Source organism: Vulpes vulpes, chromosome 12 (genome assembly GCF_048418805.1).
Source record: "Vulpes vulpes isolate BD-2025 chromosome 12, VulVul3, whole genome shotgun sequence".
NCBI classification, from domain to species: domain Eukaryota; kingdom Metazoa; phylum Chordata; class Mammalia; order Carnivora; family Canidae; genus Vulpes; species Vulpes vulpes.
In genome coordinates, this window is record NC_132791.1 from 164,357,455 (window position 1) to 164,379,258 (window position 21,804).

The following is a 21,804-nucleotide window of genomic DNA, read 5'->3' on the forward strand; positions in this document are numbered from 1 at the left end:
TTTAAGCTCCATACTAAAAAAGGGCATACCACATATCTGGGAAAACAGACCCCAAACAATTAAGTCTATGCGTAAAATTAACTGGCTTCAAATAAGAAAAGAAACACATCCTGCGGGGCCTGGGTGGCTCAGTCCTTTGGTGACTCAGGTCATGATCCTGGAGTCTGGGGACCCTGCATGGCATTGGGCTCCCTGCTCAGCGGGGATCCTGCTTCTCCCTCTCCCACTGTCCCTCCCCCACAGCTCGTGCTCTGTCTCTCACTCAAATAAAAAAATAAATTCTTAAAACGAAAAGAAATGCATTCTTTGGTCACCCAAACAGAAGGACCAAGTGTTTTTTACAAGGGAAAGATCAGATTGCCATCAGATTGCAACAGCAGCATTTCTGAGCAGAGAGATCTAGTCTTATAAATCCTAAATGGGAGCCAGAGGTTTTATATCCAGCCAAACTGACCTTCTGTGTAAAGACTGTAGACACACTATTAAACATACAGGAACTCAGGCTGTTTCCGTGAATTCCTCCTGGGGACACACTCCCTACAGCACAGATGACTGAGACCCAGTGAGCACCATTGGCTCCTTACATCACAGAAAGGGAAACCAACCACCAAACATGGAGCCTAAAGAGACCAGGAATACATAAACCCAAGCCCAATCCAGCCTCTAAGACACACTACCAATTTACAGGTTACAAGGAAGAGAGTGGAATATATGTTTAACGGCACCACAGGGATGCAACCAGTCAAATCTACACTACGGGAAATTCTGTGGGACAAACAGCCTGATTGTGTCATCAAATAAATTACAGGAAAGAAGAGAAAAATCTACAGATTGTAAAATAAACTCAAAAGGTTTATCAACCAGTCACTATGTATGGCCCCTTATGTAGATCCTGATTCAAACAGATTATAAACATAAAGATATTTATGAGACAGGGACAAGGGTGGCTCAGTAAGTTGGGCGTCTGCCTTTGGCTTGGGTTGTGACCTCAGGGTTCTGAGACTGAGCCCCACAATGGGGTCCCTGCTTGGCAGGGAGTCTGTTTCTCCTTTTCCCCCTGCTCTTCCCCCTGCTTATGCTTTCTCACTATCTCAAATAAATATTAAAAAATATTTACAAGACAACTTGAAACCTGACCAGTGGCTAAACAGCTGACGATGTTAAGTAATTGTTAATTTTTTTTTTTTTTTTGAGAGAGAGAGACAGAGCACGCACATGCAGAAGTGGGGTGGGGGTGACATGGGAGAAGCAAAGAGAGTAATTTCCAAGCAGACTCCATGCTGAGCATGGAGCTTGATGTGGGGGCTTGATCTCATGACCCTGAGATCATGACCTGAGCTGAAATCAAGAGTTAGATGCTCACCTGACTGAGCCACCCAGATGCCCTGTTAATTTTTGTAAAATGCAAAAAAGTATTGTGATTATGCTTATCTTCTGGGGACACATATTCCATTATCTCCACAGAAAACAAAACATCACATCTGGGATTTACCTCAAGGAGATAACAACAATTATTAATAGTGAGTGGGGGTAACCATGAAACCTGACTGGCCGAGTATTAACTGTTGAAGCTAGGTGAAGGGTACATGGGGTTCCTCTTTATACTCATCTGTCTGCTTTTACATATGTCTGAAATTCCCCATAATGAAGTTTTTTTCATCAGAACTAAATATGTAAATATAGAATATGGTTATTATAACAGAACTGCCTACAAAGTCTACATACATTGCAAAAAGGTTTTTTGAACTGTGCCTTTCTTAGTTTCTTGAAAAAAAATGTTATGTATAGAAGTTTCTGAGACTGATTCTCTATGTAAATGAAAACGACACCAGTAAGTGCTACCAACTAGACTATCACTTCGTCTTTCCACTATCACATGTGGTCTTCCTCTCTCATTTATGCTATGCTCTCACACACTGATCTGTCTGGTCAGTGTTGTGGCTGATTCCTGTATTCCACAGGCATGTTTGTCAGCTCTGGCCCACTAACTCCAGGAGACAAAACTAAGGTCAGGCTAAAGGTTTCTGTCTTGACCCCACCCGAAATCAAGAGAAGAAATGGTCTGCTGTGATATTAATGGAGAGGCTTCCTCAGTTTACAGCGTCCCCTTGTTTCCTGTTACACATCGATTTTTTTAATGTGATACTTGCTTTTTATCACAGAAACTGTTGGGAAAGTGGCTTTGCAGAGATAGGCTATCATCAAAAGGGATATAACGTGACCTAATGTCGAAACTGCCAACACCCTTAAGCTATTAGTTTGTGTGGTTTCTGAAAGATGTCAAGATTGCTGGCTTCGTGACAATTTAAATCCCATGGCACCCCTAAGTCTCCTGAGCCCCCTCCTGGGGGCTCCCTGGCACAATTCAGGAGCCAAGGCTTTAAGTAATGAATACCCCAATACAAAGATCTCAATCCCAATTTTTAAGCAAGTGCTGCTTATTTCAATAAATTACAACACAGTATTTTGAATGTAAAGCATCTAATTCCTCTATATTAATACTGGCTGTATAAAATACCCACTTACAAAAAGAAAAACTTTGGCTTTTAGTGAAAAAGAGTTCAAAGGATTTAACTGCTATCCTATTACCCACAGGTAATATAATAAAGTGTTTAAAAAATGTCATCAGCGGAAACTAAATATGGTTACTACAGTTACTATAATAGAATTGTGCCTACAGGGATACCTGGGTGGCACAGCGGTTTAGCACCTGCCTTTGGCCCAGGGTGTGATCCCGGAGTCCCAGGATCAAGTCCCATATCGGGCTCCCTGTATGGAGCCTGCTTCTCCCTCTGCCTGTGTCTCTGCCTCGCTCTCTCTGTGTCTCTCATGAATAAATAAGTACAATCTTTAAAAAAAAGAACTATGCCTACAAAGCCGATGTAGGTTGCAAAAAGTTTTTTTTATATTTATTCATAAATATAAATATACACTGCCCAGAGTAGCTGGTCCTGTGTAAAGCTGCAAAACCTAGTTATACTCTCTGAAAGATCAGAATGAGCAAGTTTTCTGGGTCTGTACCTGATTCAACTTCCAGTGGAATTCCGCAGGTTTATACTTCTTCTCTTCCGAAGGATCCTGACGGAGGAGGAAAATCAGCCGGCAGCCATGGACATAGAGAGAATAATGGTGCCGGTTCATGTCTGCAAAGGGAAATCCTACTGGTAAGTTGCCAACTTAAGACCCTAAGGAGAAGTAAAAGCTATTTCCTTAATGGATTTTGAAGACGCAGTTTCATCAGAGTAAGTGAACTCTCTAGTTGGGCCAAGGCAGGATTTAGAAACAAACACTCGGGTTTTACTGAGAAGTGGAGCCCGATTCACTGTAAAACAAACAACCAAAGAGCAGTGCACGCAATAACTTGAGGACAGAACCACAGAACACTGTGTGTCGCCAAGCAGCCTGCAGGAGCCTATCGGGTAAGAGCATGGCGTCCCACCTCCGGCACCCACTTCAGGAACCACTTGAGTATGACCATTGCCCTGACGGCAAAATTGGAACCTACCTGTTTTGTCCGAACTACAAAGAATCGTCTCCTTCTTCCTGCCAAAAGGCCCGTGCCTCATCCACACAGAAATCGTAAAAGGTTCCTTCGGGTTGACTGAGACAATGCCATCTGGGACCCTCACTGCCTGCGTGCCATTGAACTCGAAGACCTGGTCACTGTCATGGCCGTTGTCAGTGGGGAGGCCGACGGTCCAGTTCGAAGACCCACTTGGGGAAGGGAGCAGTTCGGCAGTGCCAGACGCAGCACCTATGCCAACATGGTAACCCCGAGTACACGTTATAGGAAGGACTTCAAATAGTTTCAAAGCCACACTAAGGCAATTAGTCTGCTGGTTCCAATTTCTGTTCCCTCAAAAATAACGGTTTTGATTTTTAAAAAATCTTAAATAGTAACTGGATATTTTTAAAAAGGGAAAAAAAGGAAGAAAACATTACTTGTAATCCCATTCAAATATGTCCACTATTAACATCTGAGTATAAACACTTCCAGTCTTTTCTTTATGAATATACACATATTATAAAAATGGAGCCAAGCGATGTGCATACATATACACTCCCATTACTATTCTTCCACAGTGTAATTTTAAATGTCTGAAAGGCATTGTGTTGCATGAATATCCTGTGATTTACCTGACTGATCTCCCTAATGAACACTGAGGTTGTGAGCACTTTTTTCTATGACAAACCTTGCCTTTATGAGGACCTCTGTGAGACTCCATGATTATTCCCTTAGCAGAAATTCCTAGAAATGGAATTAATAAGCCAAACAACAGGAAAAAAAATTTCCAGCTGTGATTACACACTGCCAAGCTCAGTTTTCTTTTCTTTTACTTTTTTTCAGATTCTATTTATTTATATGAGAGACAGAGAGAGAGAGAGAGCAAGAGCAAGCACAAGCAGGAGGCGCAGAGGCAGAGGGAGAAGCAGGCTCCCCACTGAGCAGTGAGCCCAATGTAGGACTTGATCCCAGGACCCCAGGATTGTGTCATGAGCCGAAGGGCAGATGTTTAACCAACTAAGCTACCCAGGAACCCTCAATTTTCTTTTAAATGTGCACACAAAAGACTGTGAGCTCTCCCAGTCACCTGGTCCTTCTCTGTTCCTCGGAGCTACATGATCTAACATATAAGGCTGATCAAATGTGAGCGCCTGCCACTTCCTAAAAGTGTGAACTTCTCCTTCTTCAGTCACAATCAATTCCTCAGTAAAAATGAGGTCAACACCACCTCCTTTGTCAGCATGATGGGCACATGAAATGAGGTAGCACATACGGAAGTACAGAACATACAGTAAGCACTCACATATGAAATTCTTTCCATTCTTCCTGACTTTAAACTATTCTGCTGAGAAAATGTTCACTTAATACCATAAAAAATCATGGCACTGGAGAGAGAAAGTACGTTTTAAACATTATACTTAAATATATACGGGGGTGCCTGGCTGGCTCAGTTGGTTAAGTGTCTGCCTTCATCTCAGGACATGATCTCGGGGTCTTGGGATTGAGCCCCACATCAGGCTCCCTGCTCAGTGCGGAGTCTGCTTCTCCCTCTCCCTCTGACCCTCCCCTCCCCTGCTCATGTTCACTCTCTCAAATAAATAAACAAAATCTTAAAAAGTATATATATATGTAATATATATAAACTATATGTCTATATATACAAACACAGTTTAAAAAAGAATTTGTCCCAGTTCTCTTAACTATATATATATATTTAAGCACATGAATATTTGGACTCAGAGTCACGCAACACCAGCATATATTCATCATTGGGATAAGCTAGCAAAGAATATACTTTTCTGCTTTTGCTTATTCCAGTTTTGTAAGAAATCCTAAACCTACTGGCTATTATCAGGCTGGTGGAAAGACAGGTAAGCATGGGCAAATGCCTTCTGCAGAGCTGATACTGAGCAGCTCTGAAGACAAAATCCCTTCTGATTACAAAGAGCTCACTCAAGTTATGTGTATTCTGGCACTGGTGAAGTGAAACATTCCTCCTCAGCATTTTCTACAAAAGGCATCCATATCTCACCTCTACCTCATTTAGATAAACTAGAAAAATGCTCACAACTGATGGTGAAGGCAGAGCTCAAGGCTTTGATCAGATTTGTAACCACTGGTCTCTTGACTTGACGTAATGTTTGTGCTAAATACAATCTGCTGAGACTCAACGTTAGATATATCTTTAGTTTTGATTTTCTACCTCACGTTTGCCAAAAGCTATTGTACCACCTATGTTTTTCTTCTTCAGTCCTTAGACAAACATCTCATTTCATTTCCTACTTACACAATCCCTCTTTGAATGAGTCTCTAGGTTAGAGAAACACTTTCTTCAAATCACTCGTTCTTAAAATGCACTTCCACATAACATTTTGAACAGACTTTCAGGGGTTTATGAACCTCCTAAAGCCCATCCAGTAGGAAAATTAGCCAGGAAGGCAGTAATGGCCACTGGAGAGTCAAAGTCTGATTGAGCACATGATTGTGACCAGCAATACATGCACACACTTCCCTTCCACTTGAAAGGGTGTCTCTCGCCTTCACTGAACCACTGGGCCTCCTTACCACATAGCTGGTGAAGGGACTTCTCTGAGTAGGTGTCACGGTCACAGCCTTTCCCGATGTGGCCAGTCTCCAGCTCCACCGTTGCCTGCACCGAAGCCACAGATTCATCACACGTTTCCAGGTGGACATTTGGGAAGAGGGCCAAAGTGCCTGTGCCAGGCTCATACTCGATCCTATTGTTCCATCCTGGGTCGGTCCACAGAGATTGGGGTGGGAAGAAAGGAGGCAAACTGACACTTTAGCTTTCTCTCCTAGATGCCATTTAAGAACAGGTGTGAGAGCAGAAAGGAAGACTGGGCTCACCTTGCCACCCGGGGCTGCAGGTGGGCTTGATGCTGACCTTCACCAGCACATCTTCTGCTGCTCTTCGCTTCCCACAGTCATAGGCAGTGACTGTCAGCTTATACTGGTGCTCTTTCCCGTAGTTTAGCTTCTCTGTGTTTTTTATATAACCTTCCAGAGGGGGAGAAACAACAGTGAGGATACAAAGCCGGGCTGAGCGCAAAGTACATGGGCTTCAAGTGTCAGAAACACCAGCAGAGAAATAAACCCTGGGCTAGTGGGAATTAGCACTCGGTCTGGCTTTCCTGAGCCTAAAGACACTAAATCCACCTTACAGACTGTGAAACAAGAAACCCAGTCTACACAATTCAACCTTCATTTATTCTCATAGTTTTTCTTTTTGGATTTTTTTTTAAAGATTTATTTATTTATTCATGAGACACACACACACACACAGAGAGAGAGAGAGAGAGAGAGAGAGAGGCAGAGACATAGACAGAGGGAGAAGCAGGCTCCACGCAGGGAGCCCAATGTGGGACTCGATCCCTGATCTTGGGATCACAACCTGAGCTGAAGGCACTGCCCAACCACTGAGCCACCCAGGGGTCCCATCTTTTTGGGTCTCATATTTGCTTTAAGATTATGCAGTTCACATGTAAGAGAACAAAAAAGACATAATAATTCAAGTATTTCAAATACTAAGTACAAGATCAAGCTGCAGTAAATATTTCTTGCTAAAAGATTTATTCCGTGTGTGTGTGTGTGCGCGCGCGTGTGTGTGTGTGTAGAGAGACTTCGTACTACCACCCACCAGAACAGGAGCCTACTTTTGAATCTGAGTACAGATGTCTATAAAGTGTTTGCAATGTCCATAATTTCATCAGAAGATTCTGGCCTGTGCATTAACAACAGAGACACCGTATCACCGGCAAGAAGCCGTAACCTAATAAAGAAGCTGAGTTTTAGCATGAGTTCATTCTGCTCAATGACAAAGGACGGAGAATCTGGCAGGAAGGCATGAGCCTTCATGTTCAAATGAGGCAGAAGGCCCAAATCCAACAGAGGACAGGAAACAGAACAACCAAAGGTCAGTCTTTTTGTATGCATATCAGTGGAAAGATGAGAAGGTACAGATTAAAAACATGCCAGGTGGGGGATTTCTTAGACCTTGGTGGGAAAGGAAAAAAGAAGGGCGCCCCATAATAGAACACATGACTTCAGGTACAGAAGAGACGCTTTCTGGGGACAGGATAAAAAAATGTGAGACACACACACCACTAGGGTTCTGCTATGGACTGAACGCTTGTCCCCTCGAATTCATGTGCCAAAGTCCTAACAATGTGATGGCGTTATGTTTGTGTCCCCCCGAATCTGTGTGCTGACGTCCTAACAATGTGATGGTGTTACGAGGCAAGGCTTTGGGGAGGAGCTCGGGTTTAGGTGAGGCCGTGAGGGATCACTGGATCCCAGAGGGCTCTCTCCCTCCGCCACATGAGGATGCAGTGAGAAGACCGCCACCTGTGAACCAGGCCTCAGGCCTCATGAGACACTGAATATACCAGCACCTCAGCCTGCGCTCCCAGCCTCCAAACCCGTACGAAGTGTCTGTCAACTGAGCGCCCCCAGCTTATGGCACTTTGTTACAGGAGCCTGAAGGGACGGAAGAAGATCATCTCCAATCTGAGTTTCGCTGGCGTGCAGACCTGCCCATGGACCGTTGCCTCGGCAAGGAAGGCTTGCTCCTCTGACTCACCATCTTTGTCGATGGTGAATGGCACATCTGGAGTGACGATTTCATAGCTGCAAATCTGGCTGAACTGAGGGGAGCAATCCGCGTCCACGGCCTCCACCCTCAGGATGCTGTCGTACTGCTTGCCCTCGATGACGGTCGCCTTGTAGGACTTCTCCTTGAACACTGGCGCATATTCATTCACATCATTCACCTGAATATGGACAGTTGCTCTGGAGGAAGAAGAAGAAGGAGAAGGAGAAGAAAAGCTGCGTGTTCGGTTTGTTTTTTTTGTTGTTGTTTACCCAAAGTCTACCGATTCAGCTGTGTTTTTAGATTTCCTTCTGCTACTGTCTCGTTTCATGAAGTTCGTATGATGGAGATAAAAATCAAACAAGTCATTGCTTTTACTTTCATGTGGAGATAACTTTTAAGAAAGTCAAAATAGGAATCCGAGCAGATTATTCCAGGTCCCAGGAGGAAGACAGCTCATTAAAAAAAAAGGGGGCAATAATATAAAATAAAAGAGACTTGGGGTTCTCCTAACAGTGTGGGTCAGGGCATGCAGAAGAGAGATAAACTAGATAAGACAGAATGAGAGCCAAAGGAAGAAGGGGCGAGACGTAGACAGGAGATGGACAGGGAGTCTGATTAGGAGCACGCGCACAGCACTGTCCCTCCTCTAAGGAACAGAGACCACCAGCAAGCCACTGTTGCCCATCACTTGTTAGTGATCCAACAAACGGGGGATGTCAACGTGACCTCAATGTTGCCCTCCCCGCAGACCCCTTGCTGCCACGTTCTGCCTCCCCGCTAGGGCAAGAGGTAACCAAGGCACCATGAGGCCCGATGCAAAGAGAGGGCTGTTGATCAGGGTGTGTTTCTGACAAGATCTCCTACTGAAATCAGGCCTTTTGCAAGGACCACAGTCATGCCACACTGTGCAAGAGGGATGAGGAGGGGTTCGCTGGCACTCAGCACCCTGGCGCTCACCGGGACCCTCTGCGCCCAGTGCCTTGGGTCCTTCCTGACCCTTACAAGGGCTCCCTGCTCTTGTCCCCTACCTGCCCCTCTCTCCTGTGCCCAGGCGCTAAGTAGAAACTGAGACTCAGCCAAACGAAGTCTGCCTAATGCCCAAGGGATGGCGAATGATGGAGAAGACGGGAATTCTATCTAAATCCAGGTCTTGTCCAGAGTCTTGTCGGTAACCCTGGTAGTCCTTAGCAGGCAGGAAGGACAGGGGCACAGCCCAGGATGGGGCACAGTGGTCAGCCTGCTCTCACCAGCACAAAGGAATTCCACGTCCTCAGAAGCCACAGGAAGGGCGCCTGGGTGGCTCAGTGGTTGAGCGTCTGCCTGTAGCTCAGGTCATAATCCCAGGGTCCTGGGATCAAGTCCCGCATCAGGCTCCCTGCTCAGTGGAGAGTCTGCTTCTCTCTCTCCCTTTATACAGCCCCACCCCGGCTCCTGCTTTCTCTCTCTCTCTCTCTGTCTCAAATTAAATAAATAAAATCTTAAAAATAAATCAACAGTCTTGGGGACAGGGGCATTGGTCACTACTGCTTTCTTCACACATACCCTGTCTCTGCCCAGCTTACTTACTTATGAGACTTTTTCACGCTGGTGCCATCCGGCCCCTTGCCGCAGTCATAGGCCTGGATGGTGAATGTGTAGTCTTTCTGCAGCTCACAGTCCAGTTTCTCTTTTGAGCGAATTATTCCCTCACCAGTGGACTTATCCACTACCACTGCATCAAAGGGGACATTCTGCCCATGAATTTTAAATCCACAAATCTCACCTAGGGAGTCAAAGCAGCACAGGTTAGAATTTCTGCCCCACGAGTCCACACATTGCCCCCGCCCCTCCCCATCCTTATGCTCCCAAAAAGAAAAGAAACAACAACAGTTCAGCAGCCAGGGGTTTAGAGGGTCTGTGGACAAAGCAAGAGCACTGTGCTTTGTGGGGTAAGTTCTGAGAGCTTTAGTAAAAAGAAGCATGTGTCTGGCTTTCCAAGCAACTTGCTTAACTTTGCATCCATTCATGCAGGAGTACAAAAGAGAAAAAGAGAAAATATAGACAGGCATTTCACAGGAGTACTTAAGATAGCTCCAGGGTAAAAGTAGTCTCATTAGCATACAGCCATGGCCTGATAACACTGAGGAACTGACCCCAGCTCTTGGGGACAGCTGGGCAGTGATTTAGATTTGGAACAGAGAGAAGGCTAAAATGCAGTTAAGTGTTGAGAGAGGAAGAAGTATGACATATAGGTTCAGCACCATAATTACAGAAATTCTGTCCAGAAAAAAAAAAAAAAAAAGTCAAAAGAAACAAGTCTTCCTGTGCAATGAGCCTGGCTAAAATTAGGGAATCAAAACAAACTACTGAACGAGAAAGGTAGAAATACCAACTTCTCAGGCATCCATTTCAACAGCTAGAGTCTACTATTAAGATCGGTTCCATCATGGGGAGGGATTTGCTAGACTTGCCTTTGTTTCCAACGCTACCCTATCAGACCTGAAAAAGAAGCCTGCCTGGGGACATCCAGAGATCTAAGTTGGCTCACAAACTTAGTTGGGGTGAAAATCTAGGTTTCCGTTCTTGCCCGTGGGAGAACAAACATAAGTGTTTTGATGTACATATAAAACTTCAAAAAAAATGTATTTCATATAAAAATGAGACTGCCCTCTTCCAAAATTATACTTCACAGAAAACAGTTACAAAGTGAATCTCTGAATTGAGGAAAAATGTACAGTACTATCCATACAGTTCAAATGGATGTCTGATTTCCAGATATTTCTAACCAAGGGTTTGGTTACATACAATTTCCGTCATATATTTAAAAATAGAAACAAAGTGGGAGAATAAATCAGAGTAAAAGAGCATGACAGTTTCTTCTGTTTAAGGGCTGATTCCCAATTTTATAAACAAAGTTAGTGGGTTAATATTTATAAGAGGGATAGAAAGAACCCTTTATCACCTTCTTTGGTGACTGTCACCTCAAAACTCTCTAAAGGGAGAAAAGATAAACCCATGTCAGTAATGCAGGAAAGAATAAAGATGGAACAATAAGGAAAAAAGTCAAAGATGCACATATTACATAGAAAAGCTTGACATAATTCAACAATCAGCTTGGTAGCCACTCCCTAGAATCACTACAGTGGAACTAGATCTTCAGGAGCCCAGTGTCTCTGAACCCAACCCCACAAACTACTACGTGATGTCCTAGAGGTGAAATCTGCTGCAAAATTTCATAACACCAACAGGTGTCATTTGGACCATTTTAAAAAATGATCACTTTCACAGTCACAGTTAATAAGTAAACCTATTCGTTAGTTTGCAGTTTTCAGACTTTTCCTTTTCAAATTAAGTTCTTGTGGCTTAAATCTGGTAACATTCAACCCAGGAAGAGATTCTGATGAAACAGAAAACAAACATTTGGAGCAACGGGTTTTTAAACTTTGTTCTTAAGCTGGAGAAATAATCACAATTTTCTAACCTAAAAGACCCAACTAAGGCAATGCACACAAACCCCTCTTCTAATGGAATATCTGCTTGAATGTGAACTGAAACCAGATTCCATTTTAAATGCGGTGATGTCACAATGACCATGGCTTTTAGTGAAAACGCAGTCCTACTAAGTCAACAGACTGCTGCCTACGGTGGTAGGGGGAAGGGGCTGACACGCAGAGGTCAGGAGGCCAGGAGAGAGTCCTGCTGCCTCTCCGGGAGGGAGCCACAGAGCCGGCCTCAGCAGGGCAGCTTCTCTTCCCTAATGGCAACATACCTGAATTCTCTTGCTTTTCAATGGTTTTACCATGTATTTGTATATCCCTGAACTGTGTTTCATTTTGCTTGTTTTTTGAGGTTTGAAAAAGTGGTATCACATGGTATGCAATTTTTGTGACTTGCGTTTTTTTAAGTTTACTTATTTTATTTCTTTTTTCTTTGTTTTACGTAGCCTCCACACTTGGCAGGAGCCTACTTAAAATGCAAAGTTCGAACTCATGACCCTGACTGAGATCAAGACCTGAGCTGAGATCAAGACTCTGGATGCCTAGGGAGGTGGGCGGGGGGTGGGGGTGACTGGGTGACAGGCACTGAGGGGGGCATTTGATGGGATGAGCACTGGGTGTTATTCTATTTGTTGGCAAATTGAACACCAATAAAAAAAAAAAAAGACTGGATGCCTACCTCGCTGAGCCATCCAGACCCCCTTTATTTTTTTAAGTAGGCTCCGTGCCCAACATGGGGCTTGAACTCATAATCTCGTGATGGAGAGTTGCATGCTCTACTGACTGGCACCCTGTGCCTTGCTTTTTCACTCAACCTTGTGCATCTAAGATTTATTCATTCCTCTTAGTGGATATAGAATACAGTTTATTTACTTTCACTACTACCTTCGGCGAGAACCCAAGGAGTTAGAGCAGGTAAATGCTTAAGACACTGCCTGGCACTCAACAAGTGTTCACTATCACTATATTTTCCATTGTGTGAGTGCACCACAATTCCTGTTTCCTGCTGTGAACAATGCTGTGATAGGTATTTCTAACCATGCTTCCTGTTGCACATTTGCAGTCACTGTAGACCTTGTCCTGTCCCAAACAGGGGCCACTAGCCACATGGGCTGTTTAAAATTAAATCAAAATCCATATTAAAATTGAATAATATTGGGGCACCTGGGTAGCTCAGTCGGTTAAGCATCTGTCTTCAGCTCAGGTCATGATCTGGGAGTCCTAGGATCGATGCCCCCATCAGGCTCCCTGCTTCTCCTTCTGCCACCCCTCCCCCCCCCACACACACACACTCGTGCTCTCTCTCTCTCAAATAAACAAGTAAAACCTTTTTAAAAAATTGAGTAATATTAGAAATCAGTTCCTCCAGCACCCTGGCTGCCACACCTCAGGTGCTCAGTGGCCATGGGTGACTAGTAACTATCAAGCGCAGGATGCAGACCCAGGACGGCAAGTTCTAGTGGACAGAGTGCTCCGAGTCAGGGCAGACAAACTACGGTGTGCATGCTGAATCTAGCCTCTGTGTGTTCTCAAATAGCCTAGAAGTTAAGAGTGGTTTTTACTTCTTCAAATATTTTGTGACACAAGTAAATTGACTGAAATTCAAAGTTCAGTGTCCATAGTAATGGTTTTTTTTAAAGATTTTTAAAAATTTATTCATGAGAGAGAGAGAGAGAGGCAGAGACACAGGAGGAGGGAGAAGCAGGCTCCATGCCAGGAGCCTGATGCGGGAGGACTCGATCCCAAGACTCCAGGATCGTGCCCCGGGCCAAAGGCAGTGCTAAACTGCTGAGCCACCCAGGGATTCCCCCCATAGTAATGTTTTATTGGAATACAGACATCCTCATTTATTTATGTATGGTCTATGGCTGCTTTTCCATAAAGTGGCAATGCTGGGTCACCACAAGAGAGACTCTACAGGCCACAAATTCTAAGACTTTTACTACTAGCCCCTTACAGAAGCTGATCACTAAAAGATGAATAGATCACTAAAAGATGAATAGAACTACTGAGTGTCAGGTATGTCAAGGTATGTCAAATTTCTAGAATGTTCTAATTCATTATATTATGTTTACATTTTGGGGGGTGCATATTAATACTGCATAATGCATTTTAAAATAAGTCAGGTTGCTCAGTTTTCAACTCAGAGTTTACGCTTCTAAAGAGAAAACTGTGATCAGATCCACATGATCTGAGTTGGCATACCTGAAAATGACAAAGGATTCCTTCCTGATGAAGGCCACTGCGTAGGTGAGTGTGGAGTTAAGACCCTGCGATGAAGTATCTGACTTGGGTAATGCTGCCTACGTAGTCATTGCTGAATAAAAGTATAAAGACGCCCATTCAAGCAACGTCCTTGAGACTGTTCTGACCATGAGATTATCATGAGGAGTGGAACTGTTTGCCAAAAGATACACTCTCAAACTCTCTCCAGGCTGGGAGGTAGGAGGAGGAGAATGTAGAGTATAGGAAGGCAATGGGGAGTTTCAATTTTATACTTCAACGTTCAGGGGAGGTTTTGTTGATAATGTCTGAGTAGAATGCAGAGGGTACTAAGGGAACAAGCCACATGATTATCTAGGGAAGAATTTCAGATGGGACAGCAAGTGTAAAGGTCCAGAGGCAGGCTGCATAGGAACAAGGAGCCCTACCCTGCTGCAGTGGTTAAGCAGAGGGGAGGCCAGCAGATGGGGCCCTACAAAGACAAGTAACCTGAAGCCACAGTGGCTGCTACAAGAATTGCAGTTCATTCTCCAAGTGAGCAGGAAATGACTGGAATGTTTTATGCAGAGAAAAAACTACAGTTTATATTTTGAAAGAATCTAACTGACTTCTGTGTTGATAATAAGTCTATAAGCAAGAATGGCTACAGGAATGACGCAGGCACAAGAGGCTGAAAGCCAGAACCGGGGGCGAGCGGGGTGGTGAGAAGTGGCCAGATTTGGGGTGTGTTCTGAAGGTACGGACAATGTCAGGGATTATGAGTGAGAAACCCAAGGACTCCTAAATTCCCTTCAGTTGACATGGGAGAGACCACAGATGGAAGGTCTGGATGGGGGAAGGGGAATTCATATTTCAGCTTTGAACGTTCATCTGTATTATGATCTATTATAAGGAATAGTGTCTCAAAGATATGATTATCAAATTAAAGAATACAAATTATTTTGAAACTCCCGTATTTCTAGACTTCTCTCTAAAAGACTGGATCCATTTATAATGAGAAGAGCAAAGGGTGCACTTCCATCTTTCCTATATGTCCCCACCTATTTTGAGTATTTAAGTGGCTACTTGAATCATGGGCTGCGCCAGAAAGATGCAGTGCCTCAAATCCACAGGTACTTATTAAATCGCTGGCAGGCTGGGTCCTTTCGCCTAGAACGACTTTAGACACTGTCTGGCCAGGTGGCAGCTCGCTGCAGTAGGAGCTGTACCCACTTCACAGACCTGGGTTTTCCCTTCACAGACCTGGGTGACCCTCCGCGTCACTGAGCCCGCCAAGCCACCGTCTGCAGACCTGGAAGTGTACCCACTGGACGGACCCATCTCGCCCTTTCAATAAAACATAACTACAGTAACATGACACGGCCAACAGAATTAAGAATTTGTTAGGAATTTTCATAGTGAGTGTCCTACTGCCTCTCCAATTACACTCAATTTATCATCTTCTTCCCTCCAGCCAGGGCCCGGTTTCCGTTACTTTCTGTTCCCATTCTCCCAGGAGCTGATCTGTTAAACTTTGAAGTTGTCACAATCCATTCTTCCTCCCTCTTTCCTCCATGCTTCTACCTACAGCTCTATTATTACACATACATGACAGTTACATATGTGTAGTATACATGTTCCATGGGCACCTCACGGTGACCGCGTGTAAGGTGCATCTCTGCCCCTCTGTATTCCCAGGCTGCTCCCCTGGCCTCAGCCTTCTTTCAACCTTCACAAGGAAGGACTTCTCAAAGTCACCTCTCCTATCCTACTTTCTTTCTGCCCTGCTCCGTCCCACCCAATTGAGACCATCTACTGCTGCTCTGCGAGGTAAGTCTGCAGAAACCCCCACTCTCATCATATGCAAAATGTCCCACCAGCTTTCCTAGGTGACCTCTCCAGCCATGCTGGCCTCCACATTCACCAGACCCCTTTCCCCCCGCTCTCTTCTCTCATTCTCCAAGAGCATCTAAAATAGCCAAAGAGGGACACCTGGGTGGCTCAGTCGTTGAGCATCTGCCTCCAGCTCAGGGTGTGATCCCGGGGTCCTGGGATTGAGTTTTGCATTGGGCTTGCAGTGGGGAGTCTGCTTCTCCCACTCTCTGCGTGTCTCTCGTGAATAAATAAATAAATAAAATCTTTTTAAAAAATAGCCAAAAGAACTTTACTGATGCATTTTTTAAGCAAAACATAAAAACATAACAATGGTTAAACTCAACAGAGTACAGATTTTTTAAAAGATTTTATTTATTTATTCATGAGAGACACACAGAGAGAAGCAGAGACCTAGGCAAAGGGAGAAGCAGGCTCCTCACAGGGAGCCTGATGCAGAATTCAATCCTAGGACCCAGGGATCTTGTCCTGTGAAGGCAGATGCTCAACCACTGAGCCACCCAGGAGCCCTCAGAGTACAGATTTGACTTCTCCATGTCCAAAGTCACATCCAGGGTTCTGGGCTGACAATGACAGCCCTCCCTTTGAGAAACCCAGCTTCAGGCTGGCCCTGCCTTCTTCCAAACCGGAATATGGCCCCACACTACACTGCTCTTCCCTAAATGGAAGGTATCTGCAATGCCTATCCTATAAGTCTCCCGGCTCCTGGGCGGTCCTACCCTTATATGCACTCCTTATGGTCTCTAGTGGTGACTCAGGGTTCTATGGGTGTAACAGACACCCATTCCAGCTAACTCAGGCAAAAAGGGACTTCAGTGGAAAGCCATCAGGAGCTCACAAAATTGATTGCAAACCAGAGGAAAGGACTTGGAAAGACCCCAAAACCAAGGCAGGAATAGGACCCATAACCACCAGAGCAAAACAACCTGGGTGGATGGAATGCAATTGCAAACAGTATTAGCAGCTTTGTCCCTTTTCTCAGTATTCATATTCACGGAGGGAGCATCTGGTTGGCCAAGCTTGGGTTGTGTGTGCACTTGGCTGGGGAAGGCGTGGTAATGGACTGCAGATCCACCAATCTGAACCCAGTGGGGAAGAGGTTAGAGGTTGTTACTACTACACCCTTGCTAGTCCCATTTTTGTCCCTAACCCGCTTGTCTCTACATAGCCTTGCTGCCCACGCTCACCAGGTGGATGTCCAGGCTGACCCCGCCACCCACCCAAGGGTTACCCTGAACAACCCAAGCAGAACAACCAAGGGCTACTACACCCATTCTCCAAGCTCCTCCCTGGCTACAGCAACAACTCCCAAATTTCAGTATGCTAAGAACTGCCTGAGACACTTGCTAAAAATGTAGTTTGTCAGGCTCCATCCCCAGAAATTCTGACTCAGCAGCTCTGGGGTGGAGCCCAATAAAGCTGCATTTTTAACAAGTGTCACCAGATAGCTCCAATGCAGGTAAGCTGTAGTCTATACTCAAGAGACTGGCCTGCTGGAGACTTCCAAACCTCACTGGCTAGATACAGGCTTCTCAGGCTCTCCCCCTGGAGATACAGACTCAGCTGAGAGTAGGTCACCTGCACTCAAGGCACATGCCTGGGTGATTTGGACAGGGCATTAAAAATCACATGTGCAGTAACATCCCATCTCCTCATGTTGGCAACAGAAATCCTCTGGCCCCTAGTTGATTTGCAGCCCTCTGTTCCTGCACTGTGTGCTCACCCCACATGCCACACGAGCTGACTATTTATGCCTCCCTTTGGAAGCCCCTCCGGTTCCCACCCCTGCTCCTATCTTTCTCCTGCCTTCACTGGGTATGTCAATTCTGCTCATCCTTTAAGCCCAGTCATCTGTGAGCCTTCTCTAACCCACATCATCTCGTCTTTTTAGCACTGCAGTTCAGACTGCTCTCAATTAGCACTAAATTAGAAACTCCAAGTAGCCCCATTTAACTCTTTGTCAATGCTGGTTTTGCCTTCCCACCTAGATTATTGGTGCTTAGAAAACAGGGACCAACTTTTATGCTTCTTTCCATTCTCTAGGAGACCTGGCATGGCTACCTGATATTTAATAATTACTATCTCAAACCTCTCCTGGAGGCAACTGCACTCAAAATGAATTCCCTCTAGCACTTAGCATGGATTTTCTGTTCAGACACTTAAAAGTGCTAACTTGGGACACCTGGGTGGCTTAGTGGTTGAGCGTCTGCCTTTGGCTCAGGATGTGATCCTGGGGTCCTGGGATCAAGTCCCTCATCGGCCTCCCCACAGGGAGCCTGCTTATCCCTCTGCCTGTGTCCCTGCCTCTCTCTGTGTGTCTCTCATGAATAAATAAATAAAATCTTTAAAAAATAAATTTAAAAAGTGCTAACTCAATGGAGTATCGCCTTATGTTAGGCTGAACCACATGAAATTTCTGGCATTCTATTTTTTCCAATATTTTGATATTTTCAATATACAACAATGACAATTTCATGTGGTATAACAGAATATATCCAACTCATTGTGGCAAACACAATGCCTGCCCAGCTACATGGGCTAAAAAAGCAGAATTGGTGATGATGTGTGGCAGTCAACCCCACTGGCCAACCTTAGGGCACATGAGTCACACAAATGAGACCGAATGTGGAGAAGATTACAGATCTGAGCTGGTTCTAGCTAGATATCAACAAAGATACGGTTCCATTCTTGCCCTGAAATTTCTTTCGAATTCTCTTCGTATTTTAACTGTTTAACATCTTATAAATTACCCAAACTCCATCTGGGAAGGCAGGAAAAAGAGCACTGGGCAGGAACCACATAGTAAACGGAAGGGCCGGGGGGCTGATGGGTGGTGCTGGGCTTCTCCTCCAGGCAGTGGGGAGGGATGGCTGTCAAAACAGCGGAACAAGCCCTGTATAAGGGGTGTGAGGACTTAACTTCCCACTGAATACATAAAACATACAACATGCTTTCATATTCACATCTACTTAGGCTATTAGCAGATCATGGAAAAGGGTTGAGAAAGGAATTCACTCATTTTAATTTCCTAGAATAGCTGACAAGTACCAAGACTTGAGTCTCTGGGTTTCTCCCAAGGAAACAATCTGGGCTGGACCCTGTATGTTCAACATGAGTGTCTGATTGGTGACGGTTCACAATGCACTCTGGTGACTAAACTTCCAGCACTACGTGTATATTTATTTCGGGGCTTCGACAAGTGAACTCTGGTGGTTGTCCACACTCATGTCCTGTGATGGGATGCGATTGTGAGCCAGGACATTTATAGAGCATTTTAAAGATAACATCAGGGGGTGTCTGGGTGGTTCATTTGGTTGAGCATCTGCCTTCGGCTCAGGTCATGATCTCAGGGCCCTGGGATCAAGCCCCACATTGGGCTCTCTGTTCCTCGGGGAGCCTGCTTTTCCTTCTCCCTGTCACTCTCCCTGCTTGGGTGCCCCCCCCTCTGTTAAATAAATAAAGTATTTTTAAAAAATAATAGTTTTTAAAAAAGAGAACATCAGGGAAGTGGACACAGCAAATGTACCAATCTACACTGGAGCCAGACCGCTGGGCTGGAAGGCAGCTCTATGGCCTATGAACTGTGTGATCTTGGGCAAGGCCTCTCATTCCTTCTACGAATGTTTGTGGATCATCAGCTACTCCCACATGCCGGCCTGGACGCTGGGGATTAACTGAAGAACAAGGTTGTCAGGCTGCTGATGGACACACTCAGACCTCCATTCCCTCATCTGGAAAGCCAGCAGCAGCGGGAGTACCCACTGCAGGAAGCTATTGAAAAGAATCAGATAAAGTGACCCATGGAAAGCCCTTTGAACAACCTCTGCCATACGGTAAGTGCTCGGGAAGTAGTAGATGCTACTACCCGCACCAGCACCATCATGGTGGCAAATTAAACTCCATGCCATCACCAAAACCAATCAAAGATCAAAATAAGCCTCCATATGGGGCCTCTGGCTTACCCCAAAACACTAGTTAAGAAACTCAGTGAGAAAATGGAATACCATGAAGGCTATTACAGAAAGAAAAAATATTTATCACACAATGTTAAATAAAAAAATATTTCTAAAATATTCAACTATTAATAATAACAGCAGCAGCAAACACTATATATAGCACTTACTACATTCCAGGCATTGTTTTGAGCTCTTCATATTTACTTATTTATTTTTTAAAGATTTTATTTTTCATGAGAGACACACAGTGAGAGAGAGAGAGAGGCAGAGACACAGGCAGAGATACAGGCAGAGACACAGGCAGAGGGAGACGCAGGCTCCCTGCGGGGAGCCTGATGTGGGATTTGATCCCCAGACCCCGGGATCACAACCCGAGCCAAAGGCAGACGCTCAACCACTGTGACACCCAGGCACCTGAGCTCTTCCTATTTATAAATAAGCAAATAATCCCCAAACCCCTGAAGTATGTGGCATCACTATCCTTGTTTTACAATGAGGAAACTGGAGCACAGAGATGTTCAGTCATTTGCCCAAGGCCATCCAGCCAGTAGTTGCAGAGGCAGGACTCAAGCCCAGGCCAGTGGGCTGGGGAGGGCAGGTATCTGTGTTCCTGATGGTACCCGCCTGCATGGCCCCAGGGGGGCAGTGTTCTGTGCGGGATAGGTGCCTTGGCAACAGAGGACTAGGGAGGCCCTGCAGAGGCTCCCCTCCAGGGCAGCAGGAGGAGGGCTATGCTTTAGTAAGAGTGTTTGCAGAGCAACTCCACTCCCAGGCATACACCCAAGCATGCTGTGAAGACCTATGTCCACACAAAGACTTGTACACTAATGTTCACAGCAGCATGATTCATAATCATCACAAAGTGAAAACCATCCTAATGCGTGTCAGCTGATGAGCGGATAAATGAGAAATGTGGTATGTCCATACAATGGCATACTATTCAACAATAAAAAGGACGGAAGGACAGATGCATGCTATTACTGAAGCATGGGTGAAGCTTTAAATTACCATGCGAAGTGAAGACACTAGTCACAAAAAAATCCAGAACAGACAAATCCATAGACACGAATTAAATTAATGGTTGCCAAAAGGGGTGGGGGGAGTGGGGAGTGGCTGCCAACAGGGTGCAAGGATTTCTTTTAGGGTGATAAAAACATTCTGGAATTAGACAGTGGCTGATGGTTGCACAATCCTGTGAATACACTCAAACCCAGTGAACTGTATACTTTAAAAGAGTGGATTTTATGCTATGTGGATTATATTTTTTAAAAAGAATCTAAGAATAACTGTTCCCCATGAAAATCTCCAGAAGGAAGGAATTGATTTACCTGTCTACTATGGCAAATACAATCACGTTACCACTATGACTTGGCTGTAAACTGCTTCTTTCTCTTTATAGTTTTTAAATCTTAATATGTATCTTTTGTGCATTAATAAAAAACAGCTAGGAATCCCTAAAAATATACAACTTTAAAATAAGTAATATTGCATTCATAATACATTAGGTTTTGGTAAATGATACAATAACATTCAATCCAGAGAGAAAGAAAAAATAAATGATATTTTATTAATATGACTTTTTCCTTCAAAGTATATTTCACTTTCCTGCTTCCCTTGTAGCTTCCTGCGGTGCTCACCATGGGCTTCATGGCAAAGAGTCACCCTGCTTGCCTTGGCATCCTGCCTCTGACATATGCTGATGGATGAGGTCACTGCTCTGTGTCCCAGATTCCTCTCCTAAAGATGAGGATAGCAGAAAGCACTGGCATTTGCTTTTGTTTCATTTGTGGGCAAAGACTTAGACAAGAACACAAGTCCTCTCTTGCAGCCCAGAGTTCACTGTTCAGTATGAATGTTGATACAGAGGAGAAGGAACATGACACCCAAAACACAGGAGAAGGATGGTAGGGCTGCTGATCCACAGGAAGGTTGGTTGCACAGTTATCGCAGAATCACTAAAAATACATGATATGGGGGAAGTCTCAGCTATGCTGAATTAGCATTTTGATTTTTATGCCAAATTGCAACAAATATGCCTTCTTTTTCCAAGCTTTTCACTTGAGAACCCAATGTCTGACTTAGAGGTACTGGCATATCCTCCAAATGTTTCCAGTTCCGGGGCATTCCATGTTCCGGGGTGAACATGGTTTGGACTTCTTT

The 21,804-nt window shown here is 44.6% G+C and overlaps 1 protein-coding gene and 1 non-coding gene across 12 annotated transcripts in view; one reads left to right on the plus strand and one right to left on the minus strand.

The window, feature by feature from the left end:
* The window catches only part of LOC112924553 (beta-catenin-interacting protein 1), a 151,764-nt gene that overhangs the window by 13,282 nt on the left and 116,678 nt on the right, over positions 1 to 21,804 (minus strand). For 7 of the 11 annotated variants that reach the window (XM_072731241.1, XM_072731237.1, XM_072731246.1 and 4 more), the window contains 7 exons: positions 11,059 to 11,088; positions 9,684 to 9,879; positions 8,106 to 8,314; positions 6,374 to 6,523; positions 6,071 to 6,256; positions 3,506 to 3,754; positions 3,022 to 3,143 (listed from right to left, as the gene is read on the minus strand). In XM_072731241.1, coding sequence (XP_072587342.1) covers positions 3,022 to 3,143; positions 3,506 to 3,754; positions 6,071 to 6,256; positions 6,374 to 6,523; positions 8,106 to 8,314; positions 9,684 to 9,879; positions 11,059 to 11,088 — 1,142 coding nt within the window. The remainder of the gene's footprint in view (positions 1 to 3,021; positions 3,144 to 3,505; positions 3,755 to 6,070; positions 6,257 to 6,373; positions 6,524 to 8,105; positions 8,315 to 9,683; positions 9,880 to 11,058; positions 11,089 to 21,804) is intronic. The other 4 variants (XM_072731242.1, XM_072731240.1, XM_072731245.1 and 1 more) reach the window with 1 other exon arrangement.
* On the plus strand, positions 21,413 to 21,523 carry LOC112924729 (small nucleolar RNA SNORA40). The gene has a single exon (XR_003235952.1). It is a non-coding gene; the product is annotated as a small nucleolar RNA SNORA40 (small nucleolar RNA).